Source organism: Tupaia chinensis, unplaced genomic scaffold (genome assembly GCF_000334495.1).
Source record: "Tupaia chinensis unplaced genomic scaffold, TupChi_1.0 Scaffold000549_1, whole genome shotgun sequence".
NCBI lineage: Eukaryota > Metazoa > Chordata > Mammalia > Scandentia > Tupaiidae > Tupaia > Tupaia belangeri.
Window position 1 is genome coordinate 1,297,905 of NW_006160061.1, and position 14,364 is coordinate 1,312,268.

At 34.8% G+C, this 14,364-nt stretch overlaps 1 protein-coding gene across 1 annotated transcript in view; it reads left to right on the forward strand.

Moving 5' to 3' along the window:
- Window positions 1–14,364, forward strand: part of PRPF40A (pre-mRNA processing factor 40A) — a 52,410-nt gene that overhangs the window by 26,437 nt on the left and 11,609 nt on the right. Inside the window, 9 exon segments of the mRNA XM_027775347.1 lie at window positions 2,323–2,433; window positions 4,297–4,417; window positions 4,653–4,706; window positions 6,781–6,805; window positions 7,525–7,884; window positions 10,546–10,654; window positions 11,086–11,150; window positions 11,952–12,116; window positions 13,682–13,790. Of these exon segments, the coding sequence (XP_027631148.1) occupies window positions 2,323–2,433; window positions 4,297–4,417; window positions 4,653–4,706; window positions 6,781–6,805; window positions 7,525–7,884; window positions 10,546–10,654; window positions 11,086–11,150; window positions 11,952–12,116; window positions 13,682–13,790 (1,119 nt within the window).

Below are 14,364 nucleotides of genomic sequence, written 5' to 3' on the forward strand. Positions count from 1 at the left end.
TGCTGGGCCTGAGACTCAAACCACACAGTTGGCCATGTGGGATTCCAGCTGCCTTAATCACAATGTGACCTGGCTGACCCATATTTTGTAGACAATCTATTTACACTATTTAAGCATAGGCAAGTACATGTATATGCATATTATTTTACACAATTAGTTCATATTATATTGCTTTAAAAATTTTTTTGTAGGGCCAGAAGATGATGTGGTAGTTAAGGCACTGAACCAACATGACTGACCGTAATTCCAGATCTGGATATGATGGCTTGAAAATTATGCTGGGCATGTGTGCCTGTGTGCCCAAAATCTTGGGAGGAGAATGGAGAAGGCGCTATGGCATGACCATCCACCCTGGCTTTTGCTCTTTGCTTTCTATCTCTCTCCACTCTGTCCAACAAATATTTGCAGCCTATGGCACAAACCTAAAAAGAAAAAAAATATTGTAAACACATTTTTGTGTTTTACTTTGCTTGTTTAAAAGTTAATAGTGCAGGGCCAGCTTACCATAGTATAGTGGTTAAAGTGCTGGACTTCCACATTACTGACTACAGTTCAAGTCCTGGACCTGGCAGCTTGAAACTCATCCTGGTCATATGTGCATGCGTGCCCAAAATCCCTAGAGAAGAATAGAAGCAAAGGAATTACAGCGTGTCACCTCTTTCCCCCGCCACCCCACCCCCGCCCAGGGGGTTTCTCACTTTCTCTTTGTCTCTGATGAGCACACGCCCCCTATAGTAAAAATCTCTCTTAAAAAAAAGGTAATTGTGAAAAATCTATGTGGCTTCTCCTTCCCCTAATATATTAATAGATGTAATAGTTTCAATGATGTTATAAAACATCATTTGGCATAGATAAATATTTATTTATTTAATGATTTGCCTGTTAATGAACATTTGTGTTTTTTTCTAAATATTCTCCCTGAAAGCCTTGTTCATTCTGTTTATTTATAGATATTATATAGGATTTGATACTACTTTGAATCTTTCTGAAATGATTTTTGATTGGTCATTTTTGTCTACAAAATGCACTCTGCTCTTGTTGCTTGGTTAATTTTTTGAGTATATTACACTATCCTCAAGTAATGATTCTTTTGGCTCCTTTTATCATAGCTGTTAACTATTTTTTCTTAACAGTGTTAGCCAGAACCTCCACTACTGAAGTAAAAGGTAGTGTTGATAAGCTGGCACTATTTTCCTATTTCTTCTTAAAGGGACTATATAGTCACTAAATAAGATGTTTATAGCTTTTTGGTATATGGCCTTTATCAAGTTACATAAGCTTCCTTCGGATTCTGGCTTGCCGCTAGAGTTAAGTACATAGTTTTTTGCTTATTTGCTTTATTTTAATTTTTAATTTTTCTAGAGTGTGTATGCCCTCACTGGGGGAGAGGTGTGGAATGGGGTGAGAAAGCACCCACCGTGGGCGGCAGTTATGCCACAATCTCTTCTCTATTTCTCCTTTTGAGATTTTGGACTTGCTTGCCAAGTGTGTATTTCAAGCTACCAGGGCTAAGACTGGAACCGCACAGACATGGGGATCATTCACTTTAGCCATCATGCCACTAATTGGTCTGTAGTATGTGTTTTTAAGTTCTGTAGTTCTTTTCCTTTGTCAACTAAGATAATAATGTGATATACTCTAATCTGTTAATATGAAGGTATACAGATAAATTTTTCTGAACTTAACCCATCTTTGCATTGCCAAGGTGAAACCTGTTGATACTAACTCATTATATGTGTATTCCTTTGTTCTCTCTTATCCAGTAGGCATAGATTTATTACTTTCCAGACTGTCTTATGTACATAAGTTATAAAGTTAGTATTAGGACAGCATTCACTTTTGAAATTTGTTGTGATGCTTCTGAGCACTTTAAAAATAATTTTTCAGTTCCTTCTCTATTTAAATTGATGACTTATTCTAAGTAAGTTACCTGAGTCTGCCAATTTTATGCTTTAAATTGATTTATTGGGAACCAGCAGTTAGCGTAATGGCTATGTCGCTGGACTCCCACGTAGTCGACCGCGGTTCGCGTCCCGGACCCGGTGGCTTAAAACTCACGCCGGGCTTGTGTGCGTGTGTGCCCAAGATCCCGAGAGCAGAATGGAGGAGAAGGGATTGCGGTGTGACCATCCACCCTGGGGGGTGATTTCTCGCCTTCTGGCTCTATGTCTCTCTCTGTCTGTCTGGCGAGCGCACGCGCCCTATAGCAAAAAACCTCTCAAAAAAAATTGATTTATTCATATGTTTATTGCCTTGAAACTACTACTATTCACTTTTAGTGACATTGTTAGCTCATTTAATTCTTATAATTTTTTACCCTAGAAATCAATGTGGACTGAGCATAAATCACCTGATGGAAGAACATACTACTATAATACTGAAACAAAACAGTCTACCTGGGAGAAACCAGATGATCTTAAAACACCTGCTGAGGTAAAGGTGGGGTTTGGAAATCATGGACTGTTCTGTAGATGAGGACTTTTGGGGGGACTGGATTTGAGGAGTTTTTACTATCCAGAGAGCAATAATGCTTATATTCCCAGAACAGGATCTATACATTTATTTAGGGTAGAGGAGAATTATTGCATATGCACCAGTCATCAGGAAGAGCCATAACATGCAAACTTTGCTATGAACAGTCTACTTTCAACTTACTGATTTATCCTTGGTGGCATTAATTTATGAGAGGTGATTTAAAGGATAAGTTGGAAAGGGGGGTCAGCTAGATGGCATGGTAATTAAGGCAGCTGGATCCCACATGGACAAATGCACAATTGGGTCCTGGACCTTGTGTTGAAAAACACACCAGGTCTGTATGCTTATGTGCCTGAAATCCTGAGGAGTGTGGAAATGAAGGGATTTCATTTTCATTCATATCTCCCTGGTGGGTGATTCCTCACTTTTTCGCTCTCTGAGACAGAGCTGTGCTCTCTCGTCAGTGCGTGCATCCTGTTATAGACTTAAAAATAAAAAATATAAATAAATAAATTGGAAAGTGAGAAAAGGCTATTTTTTCCCGTATTCTTCATTTTTTACCTTGTATTTTAAATAGCTTTCCTTTTTAGCCAAATCTGAGTGATTTTTAAGTACATTTGTTCCATTCTTTAAATTTTCCAGTAGGTTTGGTGGAAAATGGAGATGAAGTTAAATTATCTTCAGATACTTCCATCATTCAGTGTGGGAATTTGTCTGTAGAAAATGCCCCTGAAAAAGTATTTATATTTCATTTTGTGTCGGAAATTGTACCCTTCAAAACATGCAGATATGGAGGTAAAAGTTAAAGTTGAAAGAATTAAACTAAAACAGTATGGCATGTGGCTTAATTAAAAACACTGAGGTAGGAATGGATCTGGCACTCAAGTCTATCCATAGTGTAAATTTTTTCCTAGCTCTGGTAGTATAATTTTCTTTCCTCTTAAATGTAATTTTCTGGGCACTGCATTAGTATGTACAGCAGTGCTTTACAGGGGAGGTTGGTAGATTTGTTTTCTTGGCTAGTATCAATATTGATATTAATACAGTTAATGATACTCATTAACTATGTGTGTATATATATATTATTTTTTTTGAGAAATTTTTCCTATAGGGCGCATGCGCTCGCCAGAAAGAGACAGACAGAAAACAAGTAATCACTCCCCATGTGGGTATGGCCGCAATCCCTTCTCCTTCTTTCTCCTCTCGGGATCTTGGGCAGACACGTACACGCTCCTGGCGTGAGTTTAAGCCACCAGGTCCAGGACTTGAAGCACAGTCGGCTACATGGGAGTTCAGTGACATAGCCATTACACTAACTGCCAGTTCCATCAATTGTATATTTTGTCCAAGACATTCTGGATTTAATTTTTCAGTAGCTTTTTCATTCTACCATAATAGGATTTATGTATGTATTAGGTTTTAAAAGTATAATGCCTACATTGTTTCCCTTTTTAAGTTAGTTCATATAAGGTTGTAATAAATTACTATCATGAAATGGAAATCAACATGGCTAACTCAGATTTTGCTTTTCCCAAATTCTTTGTTTATCAAACTTATATGGAAATTTGAGAAGTATATCTATTCAATGTGATGATTTTTTTATCGCAGTGTAACTTGTAAGAGCACATAAGATTTGATATTCAAATACACTGGGTTTTGAATAATATCACTTATTATGTATTCAATGTTGATAGCATACATTATTACCATCATCAAATCAGTTTTAGAATGAATAGGTTAATAATATCTAGTGGAACAGCCATGTGAATTGTCACTAATACTAAATACATTCCTGTTAATGGAAAGTTTTTTTCTCTTTAGCAATTGCTTTCTAAATGCCCCTGGAAAGAGTACAAGTCTGATTCTGGAAAGCCTTACTATTACAATTCTCAAACTAAAGAATCTCGCTGGGCCAAACCTAAAGAACTTGAAGATCTAGAAGGTAAAACAGGAAAAAAATCATTTTTAATGTAAATGTTCTATATGTATGTTATTTACTTTGAAACAATCCTTTCCTGATTAGGATTATTGGAAGGCCTTATTTTTAATTATTAAATGACTACAATGTTTAAATGGTGTGTAACAGTTTTATGGGCTTTTATTTTTCTTGTTGCTCTAGATTTCAGTTCTATAGATTTTAAATAGACTTTTATTTGATTTGATTCCACTGAAACTAGGATACCAGAATACCATTGTTGCTGGAGGTCTTATTACAAAATCAAACCTGCATGGTGAGCTGCTTTGATAATTCATTTTCTGTCATATTTAACATTTTTAGAGTATATCACTAGTTTTCACTAACCACGACTGGATAAATCAGCAGTGAAAAACCTCTAATTAAGAGAATTCTTTTCATTTAAGGGTTATATTACAAATGAGCTTGTAGCTTTTAAAGCTGTACTTAGAGGTTTTTGTTTGTTTTTTGTTTTTTGTTTTTTAAATGTCATCATTATTCACTGGCAAATTGAACCAGAACCTCGCTTAAGAAATTTTTGAGTCCCACTGAATATTAGTGCATATGTGGAACATGTGATTTTATCTTTTTCATTGTCGTCAGTCTTTGATAGTTTATTTCATTAGCATATTGTCAGACTATACATTTAACGTCAATTTTATTTTACCTAAACATTGCAAAATAGCCTTGATATGTTTGTTATGGAAGAATTAAGGTAAACAATATATCATGCCCCATTTATAAATGGAGAGCTTTTAAACATCCTCAACTCCCCTGAAAATCTAGAAATACTTACTGTTTTTTAAAGTTTATTTCTTTTATGAATGAGGGAGGTGGACAGAGCACCCCCCAATGGGTCTTGATGCTGTGATCCTCTCCAATCTTTAATTAGCCCCAGGTCATGAGCATACGGATCCCTGGCATACCCCTAATATCCCCCATGGGTTAGCCTTTTGTACTATGGCCTTCTACCTCTGTACCACTAGCTAACCCGGAGAAATAGTTACTACCTAATACAGATTCCCAAGACATAAAAATAGCAGAAATTATGAATAAGAATTGAGAATTTATTTTACTGTCACTTCTGATAGATTCTAGTGTCATGAACTATACCAGATAAATAACTACTGTTATAGGATAATGGGGCTAATGAACTAGTTTACAGTATGGAATGACATCTTCCCGGAAGAAGAATAAAAGTTTCTTAAAGGTACTCTTACATTAAGTCCATTTACCTTTCTTCCTATATCACCTCCTTAATCAAGATAAGTATTCACCAGACATACATTCATTTATATTAGTAATGATAAACCACTTAAGTATGTTTTCTCAGTCATCCAACACAGATTTTCAGTAATGTTTTCCTTTAAAGAACAGTAAGTTATAAAACATTTTCAAAGAGTTAAACTCATATCATCACTTCTATGGAGTCCCTTCTTTTCCCTAGTGATGCTAGGTAAAAGATATTTTTGTTACTCCCAAAGAAAAATTTACTTAATCTAGAGTGAAAACTGAAATATAAAGTGTAAATCTGTAAAGCTCAGTTAAAATGGCCAGTACTAACATTGGCTAATATTAATGGAGTTTAGTATATTCCCAGTTGATTTATTTATTACTTATCAAGCTCATTTCTGATATATCCTATTACAAATAGTTGGTTTGTGTAACTGTATACTTGGCAATTTTAGTATATAAGTGCTCAATTTATTAATGAGTTAGATCCCATTTTGAGTTTACTGTCTTTTTTTAAAAATCAAACTAGTGTTGGGCCAGCAAGTGGTGTGATCATTAAAGGTGCTGGATCCCACATGGCCGACTCAGATTCAAATCCTGGACCCAGTGGCTTGAAAACATACTGGGTACTTGTATGTATGTGTGCCCATAATCCCAAGAGGAGAATGGAGAAGATATTGCAATGTGTCCATTCCCCTTAGGGGATGATTTCTCACTTCCTGTCTCTGTCTCCCTCCAGTGAGTGCACGCTCCCTATGACAAAACTCTGAGAAAAACAAAAAAATTCAAACTAATGTCATCCCTGGGGAAAATATTCTATTCCAGAATTATTCACATTTTTTCAAGGGAATTGTGTAGTAGTCATCAGCCTTTGGGAAAGTGGCAGTATCGGATAAACTTTCCTAATAACTATTCTTATTTAAATTTATTTATGTTCTTTAGTTGCTACCATGGAGCTTTGGAGCAAACATTATTCTAAGAGTGTTTCTACATTTTTTATTTTTTAGAATGTTTAATTTTACTATGTGATGTTTTTCTCTATCACCTTTAAAGTTTGTTTTCAGTGATTATATTTAAAAATTATGTAGATAACTGTTTTTTCTCCTTCTCTTTAATAGCAATGATCAAAGCTGAAGAAAGCAGGTAAGCAATTTTGTACATCTACATGTACTTAAAAGTTTAGACTCTGGTAATGTCATTGTTTTAGCTGTCAATTTCATTAGAATTTAAATATTACTTAAAATGGTAGGCCTGATAGTTTGAAGCCTTTGGAGGATTTGGGTAGGGAGAAGTTGGGGAGAGGTATATTTAATCATGTTAATATTTTGCTACACAGTCGATATTTGAATTTGTACTGCTTTCGTAACAAATGAAGAGACTGTCTTACAGAAAACCCAAAATTTGGTTTGAATTCCTTTGGGAATGGATTAAATACTTTATGTGTCTCTTGTTTTATACATGTTTCCTTTTAATAGGTGAAATGGAGATGATTTAATGCTCTTAATAGAGATGTGTCATCTAGTTTAATTGCATGATATTAGTTTTACATATTCAACATTATATAACTAGAGTAATTATTAGAATTTTGAAAATGCAGATTTCTTGCATGAGTGCCTATTACTTGGATAGTATCATGAATGTTTACTGGAGTAAATAAAAGTAATTACTTTGGTTAATTCAGGTTTCATACTGTGATTTTAATTTTCACATGTCTTAATAGTGGCATCACTGGCTTATTTCCTCCATCAGTGATTTCTCATATGCTTTTGATTTTTATGATAACTTAGAAACTATTTAGCTTTACTTTAAAATTGTGTTTACAATAGTGAAGTAACCAGTTTTCTCTTCTTTTTAATATATAGTAAGCAAGAAGAGTGCACCACAACATCAGCAGCCCCAGTTCCTACAACAGAGATTCCGACCACAATGAGCACCATGGCTGCTGCAGAAGCAGCAGCTGCTGGTGGTGCAGGCAGCGGGTGCGCCTAAGCCAATGCCAATGCTTCCACTTCTACTTCTAATACAGTTGGTGGAACTGTTCCAGTTGTTCCAGAGCCTGAAGTTACTTCCATTGTTGCCACCGTTGTAGATAATGAAAATACAGTAACTATTTCAACTGAGGAACAAGCACAACTTACTAGTACTCCTGCTATTCAGGATCAAAGTGTGGAAGTGTCCAGTAATACTGGAGAAGAGACATCTAAGCAGGAAACTGTAGCTGAGTAAGTTCAGTAACTTGTCTTTAAAAATTAGTAACAGACTTCATTAATTTAACTTCATAAATTGCCAATTTAGTGAGTAGCCATTAACTGTATAAATAAAAATTGCTCAAGAATCAAACCATAACCTTTAGATAACTAATCAGTTTTGAGGCTGAATTGGGGTGGGGAAATGCTGTTTGCAAAACTAGCATACTGTTTTAAAAAGTAGAGCTGAGGTTTTGATGAGGCACAAATTTAAAAGACTACCAAATATCTTAATAAGCAGGCCAGTCTGTGGCATGGTGGTTAGGGTGATTGGATTCCACGTACCCAACTGCAAGGTTCAAATCTCAGACCAGGTAGCTTGGGAAACACACTGGGTGCATGTATATATACATTTCCAAATTTCTGAGGAGAGTGAGAAAAGGAGAAGAAAGGATAGAAGCATGACCATTTTTCATAAGGGGCGGGGCTGCTGTCTCACTCTCAGCTCCCCCAGTCTTGCTGGTGACTCCACCCACCCTTTGGCCAAAAAATTAAAAAGATAACATATTCGAATGCAATCTTTTCAGATTCAATGCAAAAAAAATCCAGTTAAATTAACAAATTTCAGTTAAATTTTAAATAAAGAATTAGTATTAGGGGTTTTTGTTTTTTCTTTCATTTTATTCTCTAATATGGCTCACCATAGAACACAGGAAGTGCTATAGTTTAATGTTAAAAAAACACATTAGCTATGAAAGTTGAGGAAGCCCTGACAAATAAGAGTCCTAAAATTGCTTTGTTCCTTCTTGGGTTATTGGTGGGTTTTTAATACTCATTTATTTAGTTTTATGAGAGACAGACAGGTACCCTCAGTGGGTCATCATTTCCCATTTGGGTCCAGTATTGCAGAGCAGTGAGTTACTCCTGTGCTACTGGCTGGCTTGTTTGGTTTTGTTTTTCATCTCAAATCAATTTAAAAAGTACAAGTATCCTTTATTGAAAATGAATTAAAGGTAAGAGAAGGCACTTTATAGATAGCAAATACATTGTCCAGAAAGCAAATAAAAATGCATTTGCCATAATAATAAAGAAACGTAAAATAATCTGATTCTTTTTCTGCCGTGTAAGTAAAAAATCAAATAAACTAAAATTACAATAATATCAGATAAGAGAAAACTCATATCATTGTTTAGAGTAAAGTGGTCTAGCTTTTTGTTTGCTTTAGAATTTTGCCATAGGATGTGTGTGGGGGGAGGGTGGAGGTGAGAAATCACCTCCCAGGGAGGAAGGTCATGCTGCAATCCCTTTTGCATTCTCCTCTTAGAATTTTGGGCATGCACATAAGCCCAGTTTGGTTCTCCAAATGCTGGGTCTAACATTTGAACTGTGGTCAGCCATGTGAGAATCCAGAGCTTTAACCACCATGCTACTCGCTGGCCCCTTTTGCTGGGTTCTTTACAGTAAATTTTTTGACAATTTTAAATGCATTTCATAAAGTGAGATTTATTTAATTCAGAGATAATGAATGTATTTGCATTTTAGGGTACTATTCACTCCAGTGTTCTCTCCCCTGAGCATTCTACTTTAAGTTTTTTTTCCTCCTTGCATTTTTAAAAAAAAAAGGGAAACATTTAAGAAATAGGCACTTTTAAATTTTCAGAACAACCCCCTAACAAGTACAGTTGATAATTCTTGGTTATGTTAATTTTCTTTGCTTGAGATTGTTTAGCAAATATTCAATAAAGTACCAAATCTTTTGGTATAATACAGATTTTATCACAATGACTAAATTCTGGTGTGGTAGCACAAAATTAGTCATAAACAATAAACAAAGGAGCATGGTTATCTACCAGTGAAACTGCATTTATAAAAACTAACAGAGGGTTGGGTTTGACTTGTGGATTGTAGTTTACTGACCTTGATTTAGATTTGTCCTCATTTATTAAGGCACTAACGCAAAACTACTAAGTTTAATGAACCATTAAATGAATTAAGGTATGGATTAGTAGAACTATTATTTTAGTATGATTGAATGTTTACTTTGGAATTTGTGTAGGATTTTAGTAACTGAAGTATCCGAAAAACTATATTTTACCTGTATTTCTTTGTCTTCAGATAAATGCATGCATGTTTTTGTTTTTATCTTTCCTGAGAGAGACAAACAAGCATTTTCAATAAGGTCTCACACTCTAACTCCCTCTACCCCCTGCCCAGGCTTTTAGCGAGCCAGGATTATGGGTATATACTCCTGGCATGTCTAAGTCAACCTGAAACCTAAACCCATTCTTTTCATGTGACTTCCATTATTGCAGAGTGTTGCGTTACTGCTGTGCCACTGTAGCCACACCAGGATAAGTGTGTTTTAGAATTCACATAGGAGGCTTTAGTTAAAATTGTCAAATTTTGACTCAGCATCAAATTTTTTGAGTGATAAGGGCTCCTTGTATATATATGAGGCCAGTGTTTAAATTTGAATAACAGAGCCAGCAGGTGGAGGGGTGACTAAGGCACTAGATTTCCACATGGCCAGTTGTGGTTCGAGTCTTGAACCTAGCAACTTCCTTTCTTTTTCTTTTTCTTTCTCTCTTGTGAGTGTACACATGCTCTATAGCAAATTTAAAAATGATGATGATGATAAATAAAATTAAATAAATAATTCTAAAAAAATTATGAATAAAATGTTTACTATTGTTGTAGTTTTACTCCCAAAAAAGAAGAGGAAGAGAGTCAACCAGCAAAAAAAACATACACTTGGAATACAAAGGAGGAGGCAAAGCAAGCTTTTAAAGAATTGTTGAAAGAAAAGGTATTTATATTTACTTTATACTCACATTATTGCCTTTATTGAAAATATACTAATCTTAGGTAACTGAAAATCAACCAAATTTGTCTCGTTAAAGAACACTTGTGAAACTTAAAAAAAAAAAATCTATTGCGTGTGAGGACCTACACAAGTACATTTCTTCTTAAATATTTAAAGGATTTTTATTCATAATCGCTTATCTTTTATTCACTAGTCTAAATGGTAGGTATTTATGCTGTTTAGATTTCAGTTAAAGTTTTATTTTCAGTCTGAATTTGTTACACTGACTACTTTCAATAAAAAAATCCATTTCTTAGAATCTTTCTATACTCCTACAAAGGGAAGTGTTTGTTTGCAGTATTACATTTGGTTTCTTGTTATATGACTTTTACTATACTTCTGAAGTTAAATTTTTTTCTTTAAATGGTTTTCAGCGGGTGCCATCCAATGCCTCATGGGAACAGGCTATGAAAATGATCATTAATGATCCACGATACAGGTAATACTTTCATTCTTTTTCGGTTGCCAGAGAGTGCATGCACTTGCCAAAGTGAGAGAAAGCACCCCCCAATAGAGTATGGTCATGCCACAATATCTTTCCCCTATTCAGTTTGTCAGGATTAAGGGTGCATGCACAAATATATCTGGCATGTTTTTTCAAGCTGCCAGGGCTGGGATTCAAACCACAGTCAGTCAGGGGGATCTGACTTCCCATACATAGTGCTCGATTGCTATGCTAAGGGTTTACCCAGTACTTTCCTTTTTCCTGTTTTTTTTTATTATTATTATTATTATTATTTGAAGCATGATAAGCCTAATACATTTAAAATTGTGTTAAATAATCTACCTTTTAAAAATTATTTGTTAACTTTATTGTTATTGTTGTTAATGTTGTTATTTTGACCAGAGAGAAAGTGAGAAAGCAAGCCATTAGGTCTGGCACTTGAACCATAGTTGGCCATGTTGGAGTCCAGCACCTTAAACCACCATGCCACCTACCAGCCCCAAATGATATACCTTTTAATCTGTTGATTTCTGTTCTTTTGAATATAAAAGTAGAGTTGTTTAATGTCAGATATAAACCCAAAGGTTTGCCGTCTAATTTAAACATCATCTTCCATTTTAAATTACAATCATCTTAAAAGAAGAAATTACTTTCTAGAATCATATCTGGAACCATGATTTTTAATTCATTATTTAAATTTTATTACTTTATCCATGAAAACAGTCATTATTTCTTTCAAGACATTAACATGAGTCTCTTGCCATTACTCTTACATAATGTTTTTCTGTTTTATAGTGCTTTAGCAAAGTTGAGTGAAAAAAAACAAGCCTTTAATGCCTATAAAGTCCAGACAGAGAAAGAAGAAAAAGAAGAAGCAAGATCAAAATACAAAGAAGCTAAGGAATCCTTTCAACGTTTTCTTGAAAATCATGAGAAAATGACCTCTACAACCAGATACAAGTAAGGTTTTTAGTGATATATGGCATGTTTATTGTATTGTTGGCTAAATGTTGTAATTAATCCAAAGTATCCATTGGACACATTAACTATGAGGTAAAGATAGATGATTATGAGCATGGCCGTTTTATAAATTAACAAGATAAATCAGTATTAAATATGGAATTTAACTTGTAGATTTACTGAACTCTAAGAATTGAAAGAGGGACTTGCAGATTACATAATGGTTACTTTGCTGGACTTACACAAGGCCAACCATGGTTCAAGTCCTGAGGCGACTTGGAATTCATTTGCCGGGTGTGTGTGTGTGTGTGTGTGTGTGCCCTAAATCCCAAGAGGAGAATGGAGGAAAAGGAATTGCAGCATGGCCAGCTCCCAGGGGGTGATTTCTCGCTTTTTGTCTGTCTTTTGGTATTTCCGGCAAGTGTACATACCTTATAGAAAAAAACTCACTAAACAAACAGAACAAAAAAAAGATTTGAAAGAAAGAGGGGTCTACAGGTGACTTGGTAATTAAGGTGCTGGACCTCCATATGGCTGACAGCAGTTTGAGTCCCAGACCTAGTGACTTGCTTTTTTATTTTCTCTTTCTCTCCTTGTCTCTGGTAAGCACATGTACCCTATACCAAAATTTAAAAATGATAATGATAAATATAAGTAATTCTTCAAAAAGAAAAATAATTACAAAAAGAGAAGATAGGATTTAATAATCAAGTTGGATAAATCCCTCTCACTTAATAAAAGAATTGAAGTTTTAAAATATTTATTGTATAGAGATAGGATGTTTTCATTAAATAGGTGTCACATTTTGAAAAATTGCATTTATATAGCTATTTATTTATTTATTTATTTATTTATTTTGAGAGGTTTTTGCTGTAGGGCATGTGCACTCACCAGATAGACAGAGAGAGACAGACAGAAAGCGAGAAATCACCCCCCAGGGACGATGGCCACGCTGCAGTCCCTTCTCCTCCATTCTCCTCTCGGGATTCTGGGCACGCACACACACGCGTCTGGCGTGAGTTTTAAGCCACCGGGTCTGGGACGCAAACCTCGGTCGACTACATGGGAGTCCAGCGACATAGCCATTGCGCTAACTGCTGGTCCCAGCATTTTTAATTTAATCATTTAAATTTGTGGGCATTCAGCATTTATGATTTTTATAGGAAGCTATTAAATTTACTTTTTCTTTGTGCTTCTGTATTTTCCAGAAATGTTTATTTCCTAGAAATGACTTATTCATTTCTTTAAATGTTCTTATTACGTGTAACTAATTTCTAATAATTTGTTAAAGTTTATCATTTATTTCTTTAGGCAGTTTGGCACTTTCTGTAGCTATTTTAAGAGACAGAGATAGTTTTGCCTAGAAAACATGGCCCAGTGTGATAATCTTTCTCTAAGGAAAAGTGAAGGTCATACTGGTTCTGTCTATTAACTCTAAAAGTTTTTGTATAGATAGGAACTTAGAGTAGAAAGATTATTCATTTGATAATTTTAAACTCAGTTAAACTGGTTTAAAATTAATTTTCACTGTAATATAGAATCACATTTAATTTTTTAACAAATAGAAAAGCAGAACAAATGTTTGGAGAGATGGAAGTCTGGAATGCAATATCAGAACGTGATCGTCTTGAAATCTATGAAGATGTTTTATTCTTTCTTTCAAAAAAAGAAAAGGTATTTCTTTTTCTTCTTTTTCTTTACTGGTATTCACAAATAGATTACTTTTTTCATTTTGATTGGGAACTAATTTATAATGTACATTTTTGTTTATCCAGTTTACAGTACTGCATATCTGTTTAAAACAATACTTTACTCATGTCTATTTTATTATACACTATCAAATTTCATATTATTTAGTCTTTAATAGTCATATATAAATGCAAGTATTACAAAAATTTGAACATTGGGAGACCTTATTAGCATTTACCTACTATATGTAATAACTTCAGTTGTATACTGTGCTTATAATATATAATAGGAAGGAAGATTTATTGACAGGAGGACAAAAACATGCTTTCTACAGTCTGACTTTAAGAAGAAAGGTAAAAGGCAAAAGATTTATGTGATCTGGTTGATGACATGTATAGTATTCTCAACTGGATTGGTATGAGAAGTATTTCATGATGGGTAAAGTCTGTTTACAAGCAAAATGAGAAGTAGTGATTGACTGTTTAAAAAGAATAATTAGGGGAACCAGCAGTTAGCGTAATGGCTAAGGCGCTGGACTCCCACGTAGCCGACCGAGGGT